Consider the following 26,103-nt stretch of genomic DNA (forward strand, 5'->3'; position numbering starts at 1 on the left):
GAGGGACTGGCGGGAAAAACAAATAGGACGATCGGTAATGGAACGATGCATGGCCCGGCTAGGTTGTATTTTTGGACGGTTATATGCCGGTTCTCGTGTTCGCGCTGTTACACGCTCGAAGCTGGTTAATTGGATAATCAAGGGGACTACTTCAAGACAGTTACATTTTCGGCGGTAAATTTCGGATAATTGGATTGCACGTCATACAGCTATCCAAGCTATTCTTGGTGTCGTTAAATGGCAACCATTTGCTACATGGCCTGTTCTATTAGTTGAATGTATAAATGGTCTTTAGGGTTGGGATAACGAGTAGTGACGTTCGAGTGACGTGTTGGATAATGCACAGGGAATAGATCTTAGTCGATACGTTCTAGTATATTTTCAATCGTTTTGACTCCATGAACATTCACGTTGCTCAACTTCTTTCTACGCGCAATATGATTTATTTGCAAAAATCAGAAAAAGAAATTTGGCAAATGTAAATTCGTTGAAACAAGTTCGGACGATCGATATTATCGTCGATATTTAAGATTCTCAACATCGTATGGACGATATATATCGATATATATCTTCTAGAATCTAGATCCTTTACGATAATGTTAAGAACTTTAAATATTTACAATGTTGAGAATAATACCGATTATATATATATATATATTGTTATATAATAATTTATAATATTATATTAATTAATTATGTATAATATAATATTATTATTATATAATTTTATAATAATGATACTGTATTAACGATATATATTCATCGTCTAGAGTCTAGAGGATCCTCTACGATAATGTTGAGAACTTTAAATATTTATAACGTTGAGAATAATACCGATCGTCTGAACTGCTCCTTTAATTCAATGATTCTTTCTCAATGAACAGATTAAAAGAAACGTTATAAAAGTATAAATACATCTGGAGCGATTATTTTCAATGATATGCTAAATTGAACGAACGAACGACAAAATGAAAGTCATCGCCATCAATTTGTAATTGTCAGAACCGTTCTAATGTCGTAAATAAATTGACCGTAATAGCAAGAATAAGAAGACTGTTACATCAGTGACTTTCCGGTTTGGTCATAGATTATGCATTTACCGTATCAGCGTCCTTTAATGTGTTAATAACGTCGTTCACCTGAATTCCTTGGTTACGTTGCTTCCTTTTCCCTTATCATAAGGCTACTCCTTAATCTCGTGGTCGTTCATTTTCGTTTCGTCTCGTTGGTCAAACGCGATCGTAGATAAGCTGAAAGAAATATCTCAGTGGTGGTATATACATGTCAAACTGTCGGCGAATGACAGGTTATATGTATGTATTGATTAATGATGAACGACTGGATACATTGTCATTATGGACTTAAGCGCGTACAGGATGGAACCAATAACTCTAATTGCCTTAATTGTATCTCCATTATTTGGAAGACAAATGCGAAACGATTTTATTTACGAAAGTTGTTACGTATCAGAGGAGTCGTGCGAGTAATTTTTTTTTAGGGATTTCAAGATTATTTTTATTTCTTTAGATATATTATACCGCTGCGTATCTCTGGATAAAAATGGAAATGCAGAATTTTTAGAGATGCCACAGTGACTTTTATTTCTTTGAATATACCGTACTTTTTATTAGCGAATAAAGAAGAGAGGATTTTTAAGCATTTCACTGTTATTTCTGTTTCTTTAAATATACTATGCTTCTTTATCGTTGGTAGGATAGCGGATATTAGGCGATTTGAACGACTCACGGTACAAAATTGCCCGATGCATTGGCTTATCTGGAGAATTGTGTACTCGCATAGCGCTCAAGTAGTCTACGATATACAAAATCTTTTTATCGTAAATTAATTTCCTGTTACGTCGTATCGCAATTCTGAAACTTTTGCTACATCGAAATTTCCTGCATTATTATCGCGATACAAAAATGATCCGTTTTATTCGTAGAATTCCTTTTTGTAGAAAATATACTTTTGCGACGAAAAAGATAAGAAAGGGAAGTGCGTATTATTTTAGAAAAATAATCGATAAGCAAGAAGAGAATCATAAATGACAGTGGAAAGGAAAACATTTCTCACGATTGTCTTCGCGATCAAGCACACAATCCTTTCTTGTTCGCCGATTAAATTGCCATTCGATCTGTCCGCGAACGTGTATAGTGGCACTTGAAATAATAAGCAGGCCCTTGTTAGCAACGGATCCCCCTTCTAAGCCGAGCTGTTCACGAGAATTCCATCCGAAGTCGTTTGTTTGCGTCTTGGTCCGCGTGAAACCGTTTCATCCAGCCATGAATTTTCTACCTGTTTCTGGCTCGTCAGGAATCTGAGAAGGGTTCGCCGTAACACCCCTGAAGGCTCGTAGGAACAGAGCTTTGATCCCCTTATTTCTCAAGCTCAAAGAAAGGCAGACAGGCGGATGGGTCGGTTGCTTTCACGATGAAACTGATATTTTAATTCACTCGTTGGTTGGTAAAAGAATACGATATATATAACGTCGAAAAAGGGAATTGACATTAAAAAGAGTCGCATTAATTAACGTACGATCTTAACGAGAATCGAAGTTAATTAACTGGAATATCTGTGTTACATCAAAATCGTGGACATCAAAGTAATGTAGTTGTATTCTTCATAGCGTCGATTACATTTAACATTATTTTTCGCTGGAATATGTCCAAGTGAAATAGTACATTAATACTCGACAATGACGTAAAGATATAATTAACTTATTTCATTGAAATTGCATGTAAAGGAAACGTGGTATTATCCTGAAAAATATCGTAGAAGAAGAATTGAGTTATATCTAGATCAAAACTTGATCCTCTTCTTTTTTAAATTTATATCGTAAAAAATTCCACTCTTCTAATATACCTGAGTTGGTATTTAAACGTGTTGGTTTGTTTAATAAAGAGACGAGCAATAAAATTATAACAGTCTATGTATATTAAAATCTATGTAAGAACAAGTACAGAGATAGCGTATGCCAATCGTAATCGTCGCTCGTCCAATGCTATTATCCAACTCTACGCTCGCTATTCGACTAACTATTCGACTATACGACTGTCCTAGAGAGCACGTTCGTTTATTTACATCAGGTGTTATCCCAAAAAGTTGAAATGTAACTTCTGTTGACGATTACAAATAATATTTTGTCCGCAGTTCGTTTACCTTTGAAGCTAGCAAACCAAAACAAAGCTGGTATTCCAATGCACAATAATATGAGTCTCTCCCGCTACATATATTGAATTGGCGAATAATTGATATTTTCCATTATTTTCTCCCTTCTATTCTTTCAATCCATCATCTTGCCGATCCTTTCACTGCTCATTATCGTGGCATGACGAAGCAAGATTATATAGGAATGCACTATTCAATTGAAATCCTAGAAACCGTAATTTACTGCGTCCCACGCACAATGCCGGCCGTGATATCCATTAACCACGTTACAAACGGCAAATAAACGGCTTCATACAATCAGCAGCACTTCATTCACTATGTATCATCAACGGAACCATATACTATGCGACTAAATACGTAATCATCCACGAATCGATCAATCCTTTCAGAACCGCTCGATTTCCCTCGCATCAAACTCTTAACATGGGCATACTTCTCGTCTTACAATACCCGACGTATCAATCAAACGATGACAAGGGAAAGTAAAACGTTAAGGCAATTAAAAACGCAGGAGTCGAGAGATTCTGCAATCCTCTGAGCTAGGGACATCGTTAGCCATTAATCTGATTTCACATGAAGAAGAACGCGACAGGTGTACATTTTAATGTCGCAGTACGGTTAGAAATTTTAATACTGTAACACTATTTATTTATTTATTTCTTCTCTAAAGCTACATCTTAATTTATTATATGGATCAGTGTATTATATCTTCTTGGTATCATTTCGTTTCGTTGTTCCAGGACTTAGCTGTTAAGGCGTTTGCACACATGCGGAATATTGTAATATAAAATCGTTAAAAACGAAGGGAACTTGTGTTAAGTCAAAACCAAACATTTTATCTATATATATTGTTACGTTTTATTTAGTCGTCGACGAGAAGGTAGCGTTAACTGACGTTTAATGCAACTGGCAATAAGCTCCACTTTCGGCTAACCTGCTGTGTGCAGGAGAGGATTAAAGTTGTTCAAAAGAAAATTAACAATATGTTATGATTTATTCAAATCTTACTTGATTTCGATATTAACAATTGACTGACAGACTGACGGATATAAAATTCTTTGGTTGACAAAATGATAACCAACTCTTCGATAGACAAAACGATAAATAACTCTTCGATAGACAATGATAATTATTCGGCTGACAAACGGTAATTAATCAATATGCTCGGTAAAATATTCTCGCTCGATAAACTTGTGTTAAATCGAAAGACTTAAGTCTGATGAAGTTTCGCAGGGACAATACGAAGATCATAAGAGGAAAACACGATGAGTATACTTTCGTTGGTCATCTGAATTTAATATCGCGTTGCCATTGCACGGAAGAATCTGAATATGACATTAAGTATAATATTAAACGTCGAATGCAAATATGTTCTTGCTCGTTTCATAAAATTCCATAAATCTTTGCCGGACTCGTCTCTTTGGGAGGTCAAATGACATAAGATTAGAAAGAAAGAAAAGAATTCTATATGACGTGACTTATCGTTCGTCTTCTTCGCCTGTAGTTTTCCTAACCAGTTCTCTTCTCCTTCTTCCCTCGAAGATTAATCAATAGCAGCGCGAGGGTCCCGAGGGCATAATCCACGATTAAGAACCCGTGGGGAAAAGGCGACGACTTCGAAATTCTTGAGAGCATTTCCAAGCTGGTAATCTCTCCTCCGACTTGCAGCGATCTGTTACGGCCCCAACAAAAAGTGGGTTAACCGGCCAGATTCCAGATAAAGGTCGCCAGGTGATACAAGACCGAATGACGACACGAATGAATGAAATACAACGGCAGGTTCCCTCGTTTTTACCTGTTCCGACGTCCTTTTCTTCTAAGAGCGAGACATCGCAGGGAGAAAAAGGGACTCAGTCGATTTTTCGTATCTTCGAACGATTCATTTATTTATGGCATGGCGAGGTGAACCTTCGTTTCTATGTGGTTGATAGCTGAGGTAGACAGGCGTGTTTTATGCTCGTCATTCGGTGAAACGCCAGGTTTCAGAAGCTTTCGCTGATTTTACGAATCATTCTTTTGCGGTTGAGAGGTAGAGAGAAAGAGAGAGAGAGAGAGAGTGAGAAAGCGACTTGTATAGTTTAGGTGATGCTCGACGGTAATGGAAGGAAGAGATTGTGTAGAATGTTATTGGTATAGATGGACCAAGTTTCTACAGCGAATCACGTTATAATGATTTAATGAAACGTCTTGTAGCTTGTGTGATTTTTGTTTAATATTTTTTACTACTTACCGATGTTCTCGTGACATGTGATTTGCCACCTCGAGGTTTTATTATATTTGGAAATATTACGCGTTCTCAGAGTAAAAGCATCGTTTAAATTTTTATTTTATTTGCTAAGTTCTAAATTTAGTTGATGAATGTTCGAACCTACTTGTGTGCTTCTTCTTCGTGAAGATGAAGCAAAATCGAAATGAACTTGGTTGGATAGTAAATTGAATTTTTTACCACTGACAATCTCCTATCGGTATGGTGAATATTTTAAAGCAGCGGGATATTTTCCTTTCATTTATGTCCATAAAATATCCTGCCACAGTTTGACCGGAAGAAACTGAAATACCTTGTACAAATGACCATCGTGATTTCTAATCTATATCTCCCATTTAAAACTTCGTATCGTCGTAGATATCGTGAAAGTATGTACCAACGCAGATTATACGAGACATACGTAGTAAATGTGTCAAAGAAAGAGAAAAAATATGTCTTGGTCATCATTTAACCATAAAATGTGATATTTTGTCATAGAGAAAAATTTTGTTGCAGATGATAATCGGAGAGTATCTTTACGCGAGATATTGTGACGCAGATTCGACGAAGATATTATTTGGCTACAACATACCACCATGGTTATGGGGTGCATATGAAAAGGTACACCTCTCAAGATATTTTTCTATTATGATATAAAGTATATCAACTCCTTTTTGCTCCATAGATATTCAATAGTACACAGTGTATCAAGTCTTTTTTCTTCCATAGATATTCAAACTATGAAATAGAAATGAAATAGAAAACAGATAGGATCCTAAAATCACATCGTGGAACCAAGGAAAGCTCGTGACTATCTTAAGAAGAACCTTTCTTCCCACGTTTTTAACACCTTTCTTTCCTATGTATACCTTCGTGAGAACAATTCCGAAACGCTCGCTTTTCTGTCAATATTTGGAAGATTCTTTGTTATTTGTTGCAAATATATTAGAAAGAAGGAAATCTGCAAACGCATACAGTTCTATTTTAAAGTTCGAGCTTATACAATAAAGTGTTTATTCAGATGTCTTTAAAATTCCAAAATTCAAGAATAACAATGAATATTAGATTCGTATATTAGAAAGATGGAAACGAATTGTATTTCTGTGAAACGAATTCTAAAGAATACTCAAATGTCTCAATTTACTTCAACGTTATTAAAAATTAAAATGTGTTTGCTTTATAGTTGAGAATTCTTTTTTAGTTTCTTCACGCGTGCTATCTGTAAATAAAAATCTTTGTAACATTGTTTGTAATCATATTATAGTAATTCACGCACTTTTTAAAATACATTTTTACAATTTTTACAATTCTTATAATTTTGTACAATTCTCATAATTCGTATTAGATTCTCACAGTAATATTTCTGATATTTCAGATTGGCATATTCGGTTTTGGAGCAGCAACAACTGTTTTAATCACCGACATCGCCAAATACACGATCGGCCGACTGAGACCCCATTTCATGACTCTTTGTGTGCCTAGCATTAATTGTAGCCTGCCTGAAAATCAGCACAGGTATATCGAGAACTACGTCTGCACCGAGAACATCTCGACCAGACTTCTAAAGGAGATCAGGTAAATACTTTTCTCTTTACGCGAGAAATCCAGCGACCCTTTTATTCGACAGTGCGGAAACTACCATTTAAAGCCACCGATAAACTTCGTGTAATACTCGTTCGACTTCAATCGGACAAGTTAATTAGCTTGCTCGAGTGCGAGTAATCTTAATGAAATTCAAATGACATTCAGAAAAGTCCGCGTCGTTTGAATTTTCTTTTTCTTCGCTTAGATTTTATTTCAATTCAATTAGATTCTATTTTAATCTCATTCGAATTCAATTAGATCTCCGATCGAAATTGATCTGTGAATTTTCCTTTGACTTTTGCAATGAAAAGAACAACCTGAGATTAGAAGATGAAAAATAAATGGAAAACAACTTTTGAAATAATTAAACAGCACCGATAGATTATATTGATCTGATGTATGATCGTTGATTTATCAAATATTATATTTTTTAACTTAATAATATTCTGCGAAAGCAATAATGATATTAATAATAAAATCATTAAAGTCTCTTGATCTATAATTTCATAAAAAGATCCTGTAAAAAGAAAAAGAGACAAATAAGCGTGCACTCCGATACTCTTGAATGATGGTGTATGTCGCAATGCGTTTACCTTTCTCGTTAAATTGCTGTATAATGACCGTCATTATGTACGGCCATGCCCCACCTTTCTGGTAATTTATCAATTTCTCTTCCATAAAAATCTTTCACTTCTTCGCTGAAACATCTCTTCAATTGCGCTCTTTACGGTACATTGCTTTTATTTTTCAAACGTGATTTACTTACGCGGATGAGACAATAAATATTGCCCCGTCTGGAAAATTCATAACGTCTTTGACAGTCGATATATCCTCTTTTCTATTTGCTAACATTGGAGGACGATTATTAATTATGGCGATGAATATTGGACGCCATAAAGGACGAAAGAAAAGAATCGAAGAAAAATCTCCAGCCGGAAGATACGAAAAAAATTTCCTTCGTCGTTTCAATTTATCAAAGTAATTGTATTTGTTGAAATACAAAATACGAAACTATCGTATTTACATCGTTCAAATATAATAGCGCAATTTAGTCTTAAAGAATGGATTTGCGATTTTCCGTCGATCGAGTTCAAAAGCGTGAATTCATTAAGCACCATAGACTCGAGAATTATTCACCGATCTCCCGCTGAGACTTTGTACATTTAACTGAATTCAAGTAGCTCAAATTTAAGTGTGATCATTCAACGTACCATGGTAGTGCCGTCAGTACGAAAATATGTGGCGCTTACCATAGGAATTAACTAAATACGTCACGATTAAGGAATTTGATGTCCGTTGTGGAAGGATAATTTTCAGAAGTGGGATATCAGCTGAAACTAACGATTGCTATCGTTCGAGGAAACGGCAACTACCAACTGCCATTATATTGGGCAAATTATATTGATAACTTCGAATAAATTGGTAGCGAAGTTTCATCGTTTCAAAAGGTTTAACCAAGACAGCCAATGATACTTTATATATCTACTGTATATGATAATAATCTAATAAATAAATTCCATTGTTCCGAGAGAATTTCAATAAAGTTAGAGATCGCAACTTTAGTCTCTTTGCATACAAAATGGATCTAATGTAATTCAGATGATAATAATCTAATAATTAAATTGCATCGTGTCGAAAGAATTTTAATAAAACCAGAACGTTTAACTTTAATCTTTTCGCATGCAAAGTGGACATAATTAAATCTAGATAGCAAGCTTTAATCCAGTAAATCCTAAATTGTACTACGTTATAGGTGAAGCTCGATAAAACCCATACAAGTACGAAGTCGCGAATTTGCATGGTGCGTGTTACACGGCTATATACTGGAATCATCGGTACGTTTAATTCGCGATTGAACATCTCGAATTGAGAATCTCCAGGGCAATACCCTTTTGGTATCTGAGATCGCAAAACATCGAATCGCGTGACGGTAACAATTGCGGGCGCAGTTGCGGAACAGCCTACGTAGAATTAAAGTTGATGGAAAGGAACGATCGCTTTCATTATTTTTTACACACTTAATGACCATGGAATGTATATAAAGAAACGAGAACCGACCAGTCAGAGTCGACCTCCTTTTTTCTCTTTTTAGTTATCGCGTTTTCACTTCGCTTCGAGGATAATTTCAGAAGGTGATACTTTATATTGAAATTACCCATGTAAATTTATCGATGCAACGATTGGAAAATATTCCACCAACAACGATCCTGATCTAATAAACATATCGATCATACTGATCTTTAGGATCAACTCGACACCTTAATTCTTAGTTTTCATTTTGAATATTTGTCCGAAGGCTTTCGTTCATATTTTTTGCCAAATTTTCTTTCGATATTTCGCCACCGTCTCTCCTCGAATTGTATCAATTTCTGCTTAGTTTACGATCAAAGCTTATCGTTCGCGTATTCTTTTATTCTCAAGCCTGCGATTTATATTATTCCTTTTATTAGCTTGATAATATTCCTCGCCTTGCTTTCGGTCATTTTCCAGTCAATAACACCAAGAAAAATAGAATCTAAGAGGAAACTTACCTCATCTACCACGTTCTACGACTGTTTCGTAGATTCTTCCGTGTTATATACATTCTGCGCATTCTTAAACCTTTAAATTCCCCATAAACAAGAGGTACGGTTATTCTAATATGTACTTCTGACTAGGCTGTCGACTTCTCTAGAAGATTCATGGGGAAGCTGCGAAACAGAACGCATAATACGAAAACGTGTAAAATACCGAAAGAACAGTACTCTTTCAGATGTGCAACGACTAAAAGAATTTTCCATCTCTATATCGACATAGAAATATGAATTTGCATAAATATCTTACTCTGCAATATTTCTATTCATAGAGCTATGAATTGCCATAAATAGTCTACTTCCGACCAATAACCGTGTGCACCTCATTTCGTCGAGGTCTGGTTACGATTCGTTGGATCGCGAAGTCATTGCCTGCTATTTGCTCTTCTCTTTGCTGGCTCGTTGCTTCGATAATCACTTTGATCCCTGGCCAGAACGTATTCGATCGGCTAGACATTATTATTTGCCTGTGCGTGCCTGTCTGTGAGTTTGTATGCGCGTATGGTTCAATCGCAACGGAATTTCGTCGGGCTTTTTGCCGGAGCCAGTGGCTCGAAGGCCGGTTTCAACGGATACGAGCAAAAAGGACCACTCTGGTGGCGGCAAATGACAATGAGCAGGGGCCTTGTACCCGCTGGCGATTCGCATGCACGGGATTCGATCCGAATCATGACCCACCGGGCCCTATTCGACCCGCAACGGAAACACTGTTACACGCAACAATTACCCTGAACGCACCTTAGTCATTGTCATGTTGACAACAATGCTACATTTCCCATTAAGCGTTTTTATTCGCATTTTTCACCCTCTGACTCTCTATCCATTGTTGGGTCGACGATTTCTTTCCAAAGATTTATTCCAGTCGAGTAGCTTTCGACCTTTTACTTTCCGGAGATCCGCGAAGGTTCGATTACATCGTTTCTCGAGTAATGTCGTATTTGTTAAGTATATAAGCGAATAATTTTTCGGTGAAGCTCAAAGTTTGTAAAAAAATAAAAGAATGAAGATATAGCGGCAATTTTTTATTTTGAGTTTTAGAGAAATCTGAACAAGTTCCGAGGTACGTACTACAGTTCCTAATTTGCTATGCAAGCGGTGCTCCAGCCAAATGTTTACAACTTTTTGCGATAAAAGCGAAGATTTAACGGAAAATTCTGAAAAAATAAGAGTTCGCTTGGAGGTAAGAAGATTCATGATAAACGAATATTTAAACAAATTATTCTACAGTTTTATACGTCTATAATCTTTCGAAAAAGTATGAAGAAATTTGCCAATCCTTGGGAAAGTACAATTATTCTGAGACCTAAGTTTGCGGGATTTTTGGGTAAATCATTTATTCATGGAATTATCAACATTATCTTGAGAAATAAAAATTAACAATAATTTATAAAGATAAATAATTTATTACAATTGCAAAGAAGTGATAAGATACATAAAATGAATAGAAATAAAATATATAAACAAATTCAGCTACCAGAAGACCGACACGAACGATAATACGAGTCGTTGAATAGCGCACGATGCTCGCTTTACTTTCGAAATTTCAAAATTGAAATTCTGAATTGAATTCAACGAAGTAAATAATATTTGGGCGGTGAAAGGCTGGCAGGTGTAAGCTCTCTCAGGTATGGGAATCACAAAGTCCAACACCTTCGTTTCGGAGAAATTAGACAATGAAAATTTCACCTGCAACTCAACGACCCATATCGCTGGCAGAAGGTTAAAGTATTCGTCGTTGCTTTCTATAACTTTGTCATCTTTCAGGCAAGTGACGGATTTCACCGTGAAAAGGTGCTGTGTCTTTGGACAAGATCCAATCGTCAAGTGATTTTTGTATAATTGAAAAGATGTATCGGATAAGGTGTGTTGAATCGATCGGAACAAGTACGTAGTAATGGGGAAGCGTAATGTCTAGTGAATAAACTGACAGCTGCAAGACGTCTCAAACGAGACTCCTCGTGATGTCTTCCGCCGTAGAATCAGTGTGTGGTCTAGCGTTGTCACGTAGCAATTTCACAGTACGTCCTCCTTTGTCAGTGCCTTGGCTATTGGAAACAAAAGCTAAAAAACACAACATTTTACCGTGGTGGAATTTGTTATTTTCTTGATAGATGTTGATGTAGATGCTTGAAACATTTTTAAATAATAACTTGTAGTGAAAAATAATTCATTATTCGCTTGTACACTTAATATATGTACATATGCAATGTTTTATGTATTATTTGTGTAATTTATTCATGTAACTGTAAAAGTAAAAATCATTGTATGATATTCATTAGTATATTATCTAACATTTCATCTTACTATTTTTATTTTATTATTTAAATATATATATATAATATATAGTGTAGTAAATCATATATCAATAACATATTGTACGTTGTTTTCTAGAACTAGAACTATCCGTCATTTTTGTATTAACACTAGAACTTAACACGAAGCTATTTCTACCACAACCAGCGAAAATGACTGGTTTTTCAAAAATACGTAATAATGGAATATTTTTATATTTTTTGATTTATTACTTTTTTACAGAAGGAATTCCATGTTATGTAGTACATTTTTGGTATTATTAATCCATCTGGGATCATGATCCCTAAACGAGGATTGACACATTTATAAAATTGTAGAACCAGTCGTTTTGACTGGCGTTGTATTTCTAGTGTTAGCATCTAGCGATTTGGCGATCGATCCGCAATTTTCCTGATAACTGGTATCGTCATATCGAACGATACGCAGTACAAATTTGAAAAACGTGTGGCGAGTTGGAAACTGGTTAATTGGGGTTCGATAAACAGATTGCAGGACCCTTTTACACTTCGACGAGTACCAGTCATTTTGAGTGGTATAAGTAGCCGTGATACAAAATTATTTTCAGTTTGAATACGTAAAAAACAAAATAAAATTCAGTATATTATTCTTTCAGTTATCGTTGCGAAAGTCATTACATCATTGCGGAAAAAAGATGTAACATGAAGTAGGAATTTTAAAATAAAATTGTAAAAGTTCTACTGGTAGTGTTAATAGCTTCCAATCGTTAACTGTAAATTTCAACTACTGACATTTGATTCTATCTTCGAACAATACTTTCCTTATTCCCATTTTCTTGTAATTCATCAATACATTTTGGCATGGATGGCATACGTTTCTTCGTACGAAGTAACATGAATTGCGCGAATTGTAGTTGGCACTAGTTGTATGTAAGTTCTTTTTAGCGCAATAATGTATGCATTTAGGTCGTTGAATCAAAGCGAACATATTTCTAATTCACATACGGTTTTGTAGCTATGAAAGGGCTAAGGCTAGTAGTCGCTGATGCAAACGTAGTCTTTTGCCACGAGTATTATAACTGATTGACATTGACGTCTTTTGCTAGCCTGTAATTGATCGTGGTACTACCGTCTTCACATATAGACAAGCGCATGCATATTAATTGCACGAGTCAACGTTGTTTGCATGCGAATTGTGTTATTAACGAAAGAATTAATAAAAATTCAACGCGTCGAGATAATAAAGCATTTTGATGTTTCCTTACGTTCCGAGAAATATTTTGCAATTTATTACACAAACGACATATCCAATTTTTTTTCCAAGTGTTTTTTTTTTTCTTTGTAATTTCAAGCAGGAAGTCACATCATAAACAGTAAAATATCTTCCAGGTAATGTTCCTCCTGCAATATTTTTTGTTATTTTCATATTAGATAAATCCACGTTTCGTAGTGTTTTATTGTAGTTAGAAATACTAAAAACTTCAAAGACTCAAAGAAACTAAATATCCAAAAATTGCGTAAGAAATAATCGCGTTCAAGCTAAAGCTTTAAATTATTGTTCTATAATTGTAAAAATGTGCATGCTGTAAAAATTGTTTTATAATTTTAAAATATCTCTAATGTACACGATTCGAATCTAACTGGTCAATGTTCGATTCTACACACTTTTTGAGACGCTTACGTCCATCGCTACTTCTATTACAATTCAACGATCTGTAGGTCCAAAACAGCCGATATAAATTGACAATTCTTCTTCTGTTCTTTCGCTGTAGGTCTAAAATCGATTCTGCCGAAATCGTTCCATTTGTCAAAACACGTGCAGCTTTTAACAAGAGTGATTTATCTCCGGTTAGGCGGAGGTTGCCATACAGTCGACGCACTCTATAATTTTGGAGTATAATTCTTCGATTGTATAAGTTTGTAGGTAGCGTATAATTTTCTGGAAGCGTGTAATTCTTTGCTTGCCGATTTAAAGAATAGGAAGGGAGTATGCGTTCGGCTGGAAGCTTCCGGTTTTCAACGTGTAATTATGGGTCCCCTTTCTGAATATCGCTTTTCGGTATACTTCGTCGTTATTTAATTTATTAGAATAATTGAATAGAACGACGCCTTGTTTCTGACTATGATTGTTATATTTTATCGTAGACTGTCAGAATTGGACAATAAAAAGCGCTTCTGCCCTTATCGAGTATTTTAATAAAAATAACTCGAACGATACTGGCATTGGATTCACGATTTACATTTGGATGATTTGGTATTGTAATTCTTTTCAATGAAACGGAAAAATGAAAAGAATTTTAATTGTGTAATTAATTTCATTGTGTTCGAATAAATTGTTTGACAGAGAAGAAATAACTTATTGCAAGAGTGATCATCTTATAATTAACATCGAATGAGCTATTCGATTAGAGAGAATTGTTGCGCTAATTTCCAAGGAAAAGTGGAAAAAGAAACATTGGATATAATGTTCAATATAATGTTCGACTTATAATTGCAAGAGACAGTTGCGATTAGTTTGAGCTTCTGATAAAGCTTTCGCATTTATGCTCGGCCAAGGTGTTCCGCTTTAATGTTCTTAATAAACATTTGAATCACGCATTTCACCACTTTCTTTCCTTTTCTTTTGAATATTTAACAGGATTTAATAAATTGTACCAAGCCTGCAGTTATAATTACAAACTTTTATAACGCCTCGCAGCTGCATAAAAAGGCAAGGTGGCATGAATATTAATATCATGATCTGTTTATGTTCCTGGAATTATAAACCGGACACATAAAACAGGATAATGACACGTAATTTTCATTAGCATTTTTACCGGAACTGGCAGTATTTTTAACGCATTCACAAATACAGTTGAAAGTTGATACATAGCCACTTTATACAATAATTTGCCATATATAATTATGCGTGAAAGTCGATGCATAATATCAAAATGTCAATGACAAGTATGCAGCATAAACATATATATATATATATATATATATATATATATATATATATATATCTATATACATACTATAAAATTACCGAGAGCATAACAGAGAATAAATATCGTTTTTCCCATTAAAACTTAACGTGCAAATAAATTAAGCGAAGAGGTTTATTAATTTACTATCAGCTTCTCAATATTTATTAATATTTTTATTCGATACGAGCGATATTTAATCAATATGATATCCCAATCAGAAATATCCCATCGTCACAAATCCAGTAACTTAGTATAACGACATGATTCGCAATAATTAAAGCGAACTACGCGTTCTTCGATATAAAACGGTGATTGTCGACACGTTAGAAAAACTAAATGACGGAGATAATAGAGACTGAATAGCGCAATTTCCGGTTCCGGGTAACCCCGTTCGACCAAAAAGGATCGAACTGCAAGGCGTAACTAAACGAACCAACCAACGGAGGAGGAGATTATTCCAGAGGCCCATTATGAAGCCCACAATCAGAAATTATACTCTCTTCCTCCTTTCTTCTTTCGTGTTCTTGTACCTCGAGGAAATTGTAGGAGCTCGTTATCGCGCGCACAGGAGAAAGAACGGACCTTTCTTTACCGGTAGCCGCCTCGCTATACACTTTCGTTCAAAAGTTAGGCATCGAGTAGCTCAAAAATAAGGACTCGCGTAACGTAATCTTGGCAACGAGTCTTTTCTCTAGTACTTGAGAAAAATTATTTTTTTTATCAATTATTAAATTTATTTTATAAATTGAAATTATTCAACGGTTACATCGCATTGCAGCGCGTTGTATCTTTACGTTATATTACGTTCCTTTCGTACAATACGCGGTTCTTCCTAAAATCTATATTTCGCTCCGCGCCCAATTCATGAAATGTACAATTTTAAACAATGATATTACAACAAACAATGATACGTCCAATTGTTCAATAGCGGGAACGTGTATTTTTTGGATAGTTTTATACAGAATGTCGAACGTTGTCGCTATATTCCACGGGACAAGATAAGACGACGAGTCAAGATACAAAATGTATAAATAAATGTCATTGGTAGCATTGTTAAGGAGTTATAGTAAAAAAAGAAAACAAAGAAAGGAAAAGCGGTATACGAAATGAGCAGTAACGTGCCACGGTACAAGATAAGAATAGATCAGGCATATTTACATACAGTAGTAGTCACGAAGCATTATGCACAATACTTCTATAGATCCAGCTACAACTCCATTTCAAAATGATTACCATTCCTGTCAATACAAGAGTGACAGCGGCAAAAGATTGAATTTGTTATTCTTTGCAGTTCTCGTTTATTGCGTTGAAGTTGAAGTCGTACAAGTATTATGATACCTTGAGATTATTACTATATGTAAATGTTGCTGATCTATTCATACTTTGTACCGCGGCAATGTACGTTCGGTATCGCTCATTTCGTATGTCGTTCTTTATTTTTTTTACTGCAACTCTTTAACAACGTTTTCAATGACATATATTTATATGGCATTTTTTCCTTATCTTGACCTATAAAATACGCTGACAACGAAAGAACTGGGACGCAAAGAACAACGCACATAATGCAGACAATGGATTAAAAAACGGAATTTGCTCTGGAATAAATCATTGTTTGCGCTTGTCGTTTATTTAATCAATAACTTTTTTTGTCAATCAACGACCTTCTAGTCAAAGTTGAATTACAAAATATTTCTTTATCTTATAAACGTAAAAGGAATAATGCTCGCTGTTAGGATTATCAATTCGATGATATTTTTACTGATAGTCATTAGTGACAATTTTTATCGATTTGTTTGTGGATCGAAACCAACGAGGTAGTTGCAACCTCGAAACAGGTGATCCCTAACTTTTGACCGACAGTGTAGACGCACCGAAGTGTATCACGGTTCATCCGCCCTTTGCGTGTGCTGGGACAGTTTTATGTATAGAAAGATTTGAGGAATCGACGATAAAAGGCTGACAGAGAATTCATTCATACGTCCCACCCTCCGACTTGTTCAACCAAAGGGGACCAGCGTTTCCTCATCTTCCGGACTATAGTATTTCTACCACACTTAGCCTCGTGCTCATCGTGCCTTCTGCGAATTGCCTTAATTCGGTGTCGGTTAGGATACCAGTTTTTTTAGAAACCATTATGTTATTGCGTTTGGAACTGTCTCGTTTGTTAGCGTCGAATATGTTTGGAAGATAGCAGGCTTTGTTGAGTTTCTTTCTAGTGCCTTAAATATCAGGGTTATTTAACAGCTTCTTACTACTTTCGACACCCGGTAGTATTACGTTTTATCGTGTTTATTTTTGTATATTCGTATCTATATCGTATATTTATTTTGTTTTTCTTTCTTGTATGTTTTATTCCGCGTATTTTATTTCTCAACCGACACTGTTGGTTCGCAGGTGATTGAAATTGTTTGGATTAGATTCGGATCAGATTGTATAATCTCAATTTGTTCTCTGCGCTTTACTACAGGAGAAATCAACGGTAGAGGAATAAAGATAAAAGTTTCTTTTATAAACAGATCTTAAATTCTGATGGCAAATTGACGGAAAGCTTTCGATTTTATCCGCAACAGTCAACATCCAGAGGAACACGCGTCGTTGTCTGACTATAAGTGTCTATTCTACTTAAAATTCTTCTTCCAGTTTAGAAGCTATTACGTGTAATACTAAATCTTCGTTCTATTTACATGATTATTCAAAACACACGGTATTAGAAGGGATTACATTTTATATACCCCGTGACCAGCAGAATAAAGCGATAAAATGCTCACTGCTGATAACTCCCTGATCTCCACTCCTTTTTATCTTCCAGAAATCTCAAGTGGCTAATAAATGCTGCAATTATCGGCAGGTAAATTAGTTTCCACAACAGATACGCATCTTAATGGAAGAATAAAAGGAAGAGAGCAGGGGAAAGCAGTTTCCCCGAATAATTACTTATTCAAACAATCAACCGGAACGAACAGCCCACGAGCACGCATTAAAAGGGACTAAAAAGTTGAGCTTGGCAAATATTGCCACGGCGCCGAGGGAGAAAAGAGAAAATAAAGGAGAGAAAGATAAATAGAGGGAAAGGGTAGATAATGTCCGATTAAAGGTGCAGTTTTTTGATGGCCAATTACTCTTACAGATAGAGGCCTGAGTTCGCTCAGCCCCTGCCTTCTATCTCTTCCTCTTTTATCCTCTCTTTCTCTTCCTCTTTTATCCTGCTGTTCGTCTTGGTACTCCCATCGGAACATCTTCCGCCGAATCTTTACGATCCACGCTTCGGGGTACGCGTTGCTCGATTGTAATCGCCACGGAACACGCCCTGGAATTAATCCTGATAAAATTAATAGGGTCCTATTACCAAACGCGTGTACTGCCTGGAACAGCAGAGTCAGTTCCTCTGCTTTTGTTGTACATATGTCGCTGTATTATATTTACAAAATTGATGTATTATATTATAAGCATAATAACTGGCTTGCAACCTCTTTTCGATTCAATTGCCATCACTTAAGGTTCCGCGAACTTCTCTATCCTTTCTTTGTAGGAACTTGGCTGGTTGAACGTATCGGAGTATCACAACACGTTCTGCGAGTAATTGTCATAACATAGACCGCGAATTTTTATGCATTTGCGCGAAATTTAAAGGCACAAGAGCGCGCACAATGCGTATAACAGCAGCTGTTACGATATTTGGACAATGAAACGAATTTCTATTTACGTTCCATTTCTTTAAAAGGAATTTCAATTCGCCTAAGTATCCGCGCTCCAATGATAAATTTAGTAATTAAATAATAAATGGGTCTCATCAGCAAATGAATGTACTGGCTTGGTTAGACTGTTCTCCTGTTTTTATTATTTTAGCTATCGATGTATCGCATTTATAAAATTGGCGTATTATATTATGACCAATAACGCGATCTTTGTTAGACTAAATCGACGTCATACAAACTTCCGCGAACTTTTCAATCTTTTCTTTATTTCTATCGTATTAGGCATTTTTATTATATATTCCCAGAATCGATGTATTATATTATAATCAACAACGTGCTTTCTGTTAGGGATCGATTAACAATATTAAAAATACAAACTTCTCAATCCTTTCTTGTCTTTTAATTCATTGGTTAAACATATTAATATTACCTCGTGAGCACATCGCTGATGTTTACGCGGTTTTTATGGGAAATTTCAATGCACAGAAATGCGTGGAATGTACGTAATGTACGAAAGCCTGTGTATAAATATGCCGAGTACAGTAAATTCATAGAAATATGTGTTTATAAAAATATGAAGCTGCAGAAACATCCACGATCTATTTATGGGTAACACAGTTTTTCGATAGCTTTTCTATGAACAAAGAAAAATTTTTTTTTATGGGAAATTTCAATGTACAGAAATGCGTGGAATGTACGTAATGTACGAAAGTCTGTGTATAAATATGCCGAGTACAGTAAATTCATAAAATATGTGTTTATAAAAATATAAAGCTGCAGGAACATCCGCCATCTATTTATGAATAATACAGTTTTTCGATAAGAAAATTTGTCTGTAGCTTTTCTTTGAACGAAGAAAAATTTTGATAGGAACAACGTATGAAATTTATTTGACACGGCATAATTTATAACGTTGATCGTTTCAGATTATCCTTTCCCTCAGGACACTCGTCATTCTCGGCCTACACGATGATCTACCTCGCGGTAAGTTCCTCCTTTTCGTTCGTCTTTTCTTCGAATTTATGATTATGTACGATCGCCTGATTCCGTTATCGATCCATTTTTTTTTTCTACGATGAGAAATTTGAATGGCAGCAACGGGATATCTGCTTGATAGTTTGGAATTTTTATCTTCTTTCTCAAAGTCGGATGGTAATTACTTATTTTATGCTATTTTCTAAGTTGGAAGTAGGAAGAGCTGATCCCAAGCTCACTGTGATTTTTTACGTTATGGTGCTTGATGATTTTTATAATTACGTATGCTCATTAGATATGTAAATTTTCATAGATTTTAAACGTTATGTATTTGGAAAAAGAAAATAGTACACGTTGTTTTATTTCGATCAAAGTTTCGTGTTTTGCTTGCAACGTTAGTTTCACACGGTGAAAATATCCTTATGTACATTGTAAATCTAAAATATTATTCTTATCTTGTATTATCTGTTCCGCGATTGATATTAATTGTCAATTAAATAGATAGCGGATGAGACTTAATGCTTATCAAATGCTTTAAATTTCTTTAAATACAAAATATACATGACAATTGATGAACATCAATTGAAATTAAAAATAGTATTTAAACAGAGGAAGCAAATAAAATTTACGTTCTTTTTAATTACGTTCAGCGTTTACTTTTCAAGCTGGTTGCAAGTTATAGGTATGATATAAGATTCTTTTACTTTGTCACGAGCAAAATTATGAAATGCTTATTTAATATTTATGTCATTCTCTATATCCGAAGCGAACAACTCAGAGAAATAAATGAGTACCACAACATAAGTGTGTAAATGAGTACTTTGTTATTTCTTTACACGTGTGTATCATTATGATATCAAGCATTACGTAACGTGCGTAAAAAATCCACCTTATACGACGTCTTTGTGCATATTTCCCTTTTTAATTTCAACATCATTGACATACGGAACATTTATTATTATGTTAACGTGCCTATAATTTTTCAATTACTTTTACGAGAATTTAACCAAATGATTATGTATATCGATGGTCATTTGGTATCGACCATTAATTAACGATAATTGTTTTACGAAGGAGCTGCAATTTACATAATTTAAAGATATAATTCGAAGCTATCGTAATTTTTATTAAGTAGAATTCCATATATTTTTATCTTTCCGGCGTTCTGACAATTTTTTTGCTCGAAAACAATTTATATGATAATAGATCGACTAAAGTTTGAAAAAAATTACGAATACATGAATATAAATGGCAAGTGGAAAGCGCAAAATCGACAATTATTTCCAGTTCGTTCTGTTTCTTTTTTGAGAATAATGACGCTACTGTCAGCACTCGTTTCAACTCCTGTCCGTCGTTTATGCAGCATCCAATCGTCTATCTTCTTTACTCTCTTTATTTGCAGCGGCGAATAACCATACAACGTTGTTTATCCTGAAATATTTCCAATAATCTCCTTCGAGACATTTCTGTCGATGCCACTTTCCAGCTTTTCTCTGTAAGATCAACAATCGAAAATCAACAGTCTCGTGAATTCCATTCACAGATCAACATCGTTCGAACTATCATTTGATCGATGGTACTTTCCAGCTTTTTCCTCTTTCGCAAGATCAACGATCGAAAATCAACAATCTTGTAAATTCCATCTACAAATCGACATTATTTGTACTATCGTTCATATGTCCTAACATTTGTACGTAAATTTACACGATATTCTCTCTTGTCAAGTGCTAAATTCGTACTTCCAACGGGCTTTGTAATGTATTTCTCAGATTCAGATTTATAAAAAGTTTACACAAATATCCCGACGATTCGTACGTTCGACTAACGGAAAACCGAACGAAAAAACTAACAGTTTTACCGTGGAATTTCTTGGCACTCAACGCGCGTCACCTCCCGTTAGATATTTTCTTACAACGACGAAGATCTTTTTTTATTGTAATTTTCTTGGAACCGAAGAGGAAAATCGAGATACGAAAATACGAGACCGACGGTAGAGTTAAATTCGTTGCTGAAAAGATTGACATACGCGTGACACACGATTGGCTAATTTCGCACTTTCGAAAAACCACGTTTCATCATCGCCAACCTACTATGCTTCGCCTTTATCTCGCAGATTGCATCGCACACACCTTTTACTTTCTCTGCTTTTTTACAGTGTTGACAATACCACGTTACGAGGACAAAAAATGTTCCATTTCCATAATAACTCTTTCAATGGTGTGTGCAATTTCTGTATGTTTGTTTTGTTTCTATGGTGTTCTATAGCTGTACTTACAATTAAGGATGACATGGAAGGGTAGCAAGCTGTTGAAACACTTCCTGCAACTTCTGTGTATACTTATGGCCTGGTTCACGGCATTGTCACGAGTTTCTGATTATAAACATCACTGGAGCGATGTTCTGGCCGGCTCGACCCTTGGTACCATCGTGGCACTAGTCGTGGTGAGTATTATTCTCCTTAACTATCCCATTGTGCGATCGTAAATTACACGCGATCGTGAATATGAAATATACGATGTATCGAGTTCGAACTTTTACGACCTCCGTTGGCCGTATTCGCTCGTGGAAACTAATCGGCAATACCGAGACGCTCTGCGTACATACAATGCAACTCTAATTCATCTGCATTCTATTTATTCGAGGGAAATTTCACTGGGTCAGCCTGTGTACGAAAATCGCAGCAGAGAAACGCGAATACGTATCCGTTGATTTTTCTATTTTAACGTCGCCTCGCGATTAAGAGGCAGAGAATTGGAAATGAAAAGAACGTTTTACGTTTTCTTAACGTTGTTAGGTCGTTAACGTCTTTGAAAAATAGCTGCTAAAACAGCGTTCCACGTTTTAATATTACAACGAGCAATATTTTGATCGTTTCGAAGAGGATGCGAAAATATACGTTTAACGATCCAAGATCAGATATAAGCACAATTTTTGGTAATAGAAGATCGATCGATATTTAACATCGAACGTTAAAACTGCTTGCCTATGTGAAACGGAAAATGTGATTTATTTCGTTGTATGATATCACGTGTTAGAAAATGAACAAATCGTGGACTATCGTGTTTGCAGCCGTGTGATCTATATATGTGACATACGCGAGTCTCCCAGAAGCGAAATCGATCGACTCCATTTTCAGTCAATTTCCTCAATTTCACCTGCACGATTAACGTCCAATTCAACAACGAAGAGAAAGAAAAAGAAAAGAAAAGAAAAGAAAAGAAAATACTTCCGCAAGTTCGCAGACAAACTTGAAAAATAGCGTTTGGTAAATTTCAAAGATAAATGACATCGTCACCTCCTTCTGCTTTTCAATTTACCGAATTGATCGATAGTGGCCTTTGAACGGCTCGCGTAATTCCCGAACAAACACACGGCTAATAATAATCAGACGATCTTGGAATCATTTTTTTGCAGGCGAACTGCGTGGCGAACCTGTTCAAAGATCGGAGTCATTGCTTGATGGAAGAGAAACGCCGTGCAGCCGATTACGAAACAGGGGGCGGTACACAGGTGAATAATGGCTCTACTAATCGCAACTGTTGACCTAACGAACTAGCTCTTCGCTTGCTGACCACACCAAGACCGTGACTCGTCTTCTAATTGTCTCTGGGGAGCTAGTCTGGTCTCAGGGAACAAAAGCACATGCTACTGGCCGCCTGAAGTCGAGTTATATGATAAACGTACGGTGTCCGAATGTCGGTGTCGCGAATTTTATCGTTCGACAGCGAAACTGCCTTACGCGCTGCTGGGGACCCTTCATCATCCGCCCACCTTCTCGGCGATTCTTCTAGACGTAGCCTGTTTCAACATGATCCATCATAATCATCATAATCATCATCGGCTGGTGTTCCATGCTGATCGAATTCCAATTAAAAAGAAAAGAAAAACAAAGAGAAAGGAGCAAAAAAGCAGCAATATTTCACGGGATGAAACGGATTATTTGATGTACGAATTTCTCTTTTTCATACGATGCTTTACGACCAAGCTTCTTTTATCAACGTTCTCTACTTTCCATCGAGCTTCTGTGGTCAGTTTTAATACAAACCCTCGTCTTTTATTATATGTCCTAAGTGTCCCTTTAACGATCCAATCGATAAGCAAGCGATTTTACGTGGAAGAACGAGTGGAAAGCACAGAGTTAACATTTTCTCGCGTGATACTTCGTTGCCGTGAAAACGAAATTCGCAAGTTTATCAATTATCAATTAAACGCGTCGAAACTGTATTCTCGCGAAAACGAGGCCGGTTCAATTTTAATTGAACATTTTTCGCTTGTTTCCGCGCCTAACGATACAACGTGCTTCCATCGATCGTTTATTCGTATTTATCGGTAATTAGCTAAGCTCGCGTATCGGCACGTTCTGAAATTCGATTCTATCAAAAACGAAGCACCGTATGAGTAAATTTTGTTTTATACTGTCCACCTATTTTTTCCACGTAGAATCATCCCCTTGCCGATTGTGCCGTGGTTATCGGGACAACCTGCATTTCGTTTCTTTTTTTCTTACTTTTCTCTTTTGGTGGAAGCGAAGAGCGAACTATACATATATTATATGTGTCTTGTAGATGTCCTAGCTTTGTTGAAGGGACGTTCGTGTTATCGATACGTCGTCGTTATCCCTTATTTCGTCCAAATTGTCCGTTCGAGGAAGATCTAGCACAGATCTGGTTCTTGTTATTTTATGTCTATTTTAGATGGTGATGTTTCTTTTTATTTTTTAGCCGATTTTATCGATGAGTAACCGAATTATTGCTTATACGTATAATTCGTTGTTAGCGCAATGATAGGCAAATATCGTTAATCTCTTATCGCGATAGTCGCGTTTAATGCGAGAATTTTTGTACAGGCAATGCAACCGTGTTTGTAGTTTCAGCGAAGATGTATTTATTTCTTGTTGAACGTTATTTATTTATAGACAAGGAGAAAGAATAAGCGAGCAAATATTTTTCCCCTGATTGTAGAGGATATATTGTTCGCTCGTTGTTCGCGAGAAGGCACGCTATATTTTTTAATTGGAAAGGAGAGCAGGCAAACGCGGTGTTAACGTTCATTTTTATTCTTGTACTATATTTTGGTAGATATTCTTGTTGGTATCTGGTGCTCTTGATCCTACTTACGCTAAAGTTGTTTAACTTTAAAAAACGTACTACATATGCTAAGATACGAAAGGCGATTTTATTTTCTTCTTCTTTCTTTCTTTTTTTGCGCTTAATTAGTGTCGAATCTCTTGAAAAGGTCGCAAAGGTAGCAAAATTTTCAGTATTGATCATTTTTTATCCTATACGTATATTATATTATAGTATGTCATTGAAGATGCACGATGAAGCACGCAAATATCATTCGTTGCTTGTTGGACAATTATGGTACGTATTGTTAGGTTTGCAAGTTTATTGTAGATTTAAATATAAATAATTGAGCGACTCGGACGGAAAGTGGTACAAGCGATAATATCTTTAATTTCAGATACTTAGAAATAAATTTCTATATAGAAAAGTCTGTATGCGTTGAACATTTCCAACAAATTATGTTACAGAAAGCAACATAATTACTTTTGCATTTTATTATACGACTAATATATATATAAGCTACTCAGAAGCAGAAGAACGATAGAAAGAATTAGCTAAAGATACGTGAATTATTTCTTTCAATCTGTTCGTTTGCTCCATACGAATAATTGTATGGTTGTTAAAAAAGAAAAAGGCACACTTGTACCGCTTCTCCATCCAGTCTCCTGATTATTCGTTCAATGTGATCGTTTACGAATACATTTGCACAATATTATCTTAAGAATATGTTTAAAAAGAAAACACAGAAAAAAAAAGATATCTGTAAAGAAAGATCTCCGATAGCGTGGAGAGATTCGCGTTTATTTGAATCTCTGGTTCAAATTCGAAAGCAATGGAATCTGTTGTAATAGCAAATATATGATGCAATAATAAGTGGACTGTTCATTACGAACGTTTAATGCAAAGTATTACAGTAAAGGTCGTTAGTTAAATAAAAGGAAGGAGCAAGTAAGCGAATTAGTAATAAAAATTAGAAAAACTCCACGGAGCTATGTATAATCCTATTTGAATTTACAATCGTAGATCGTAACAGCATTTCGAATCTGTATACATTTCTAGATTATGAAAGTATAGGTTCTTAAATATTATACAGTAGACGTACGTGTTTAGAGGACGAGAGGAAAGAGTGGAAAAGGCAGAAAAGTTAGGAGACGACCCTCTCGCCCATTGATTTTCTATTAAAACTTTTTACGTAATTCGGATAGCCGACGTACTAGGTATGCGTGTTAGCGTCTCTAAATCATTTTCGATATAATTATATAGATAGTACCTATATCGTACGATTTACGTATGATATACGCATACTAACGTATGCATGGTGCTTTGAAGCTTCACAAGGTGAGCCACGTAAACCGTTACAATAGCCAAATATCTTTGACCATTTCATTTGATGAAACGAGATATTATGAAACTATATGTTGGACAATTTATTTAAAGACGTATGGAAAAATAACAGACGGATGAACGATGAGTGAAAGTCTTCGAACATTTCGGGTTTCTCATGAAACGAAGTATCACCAGACTCTACAGCGTGTGCCAATCTCTTTTACAAGAAACG

At 35.7% G+C, this 26,103-nt stretch overlaps 1 protein-coding gene and 1 long non-coding RNA gene across 2 annotated transcripts in view; one reads left to right on the forward strand and one right to left on the reverse strand.

Annotated features, from left to right (window-relative positions):
- The window catches only part of LOC100645226 (putative phosphatidate phosphatase), a 54,291-nt gene that overhangs the window by 22,530 nt on the left and 5,658 nt on the right, over nucleotides 1-26,103 (forward strand). The window contains exons 3-7 of the mRNA XM_048410233.1: nucleotides 5,930-6,034; nucleotides 6,789-6,988; nucleotides 19,431-19,488; nucleotides 21,745-21,921; nucleotides 22,894-22,989. Of these exons, the coding sequence (XP_048266190.1) occupies nucleotides 5,930-6,034; nucleotides 6,789-6,988; nucleotides 19,431-19,488; nucleotides 21,745-21,921; nucleotides 22,894-22,989 (636 nt within the window). The remainder of the gene's footprint in view (nucleotides 1-5,929; nucleotides 6,035-6,788; nucleotides 6,989-19,430; nucleotides 19,489-21,744; nucleotides 21,922-22,893; nucleotides 22,990-26,103) is intronic.
- On the reverse strand, nucleotides 20,281-21,893 carry LOC125385971. Its single transcript, XR_007225773.1, has 2 exons — nucleotides 21,755-21,893; nucleotides 20,281-20,972 (listed from the first exon to the last, which is right to left on the reverse strand). It is a non-coding gene; the product is annotated as an uncharacterized LOC125385971 (long non-coding RNA).

This window comes from Bombus terrestris, chromosome 11 (genome assembly GCF_910591885.1).
Source record: "Bombus terrestris chromosome 11, iyBomTerr1.2, whole genome shotgun sequence".
Classification (NCBI taxonomy): domain Eukaryota; kingdom Metazoa; phylum Arthropoda; class Insecta; order Hymenoptera; family Apidae; genus Bombus; species Bombus terrestris.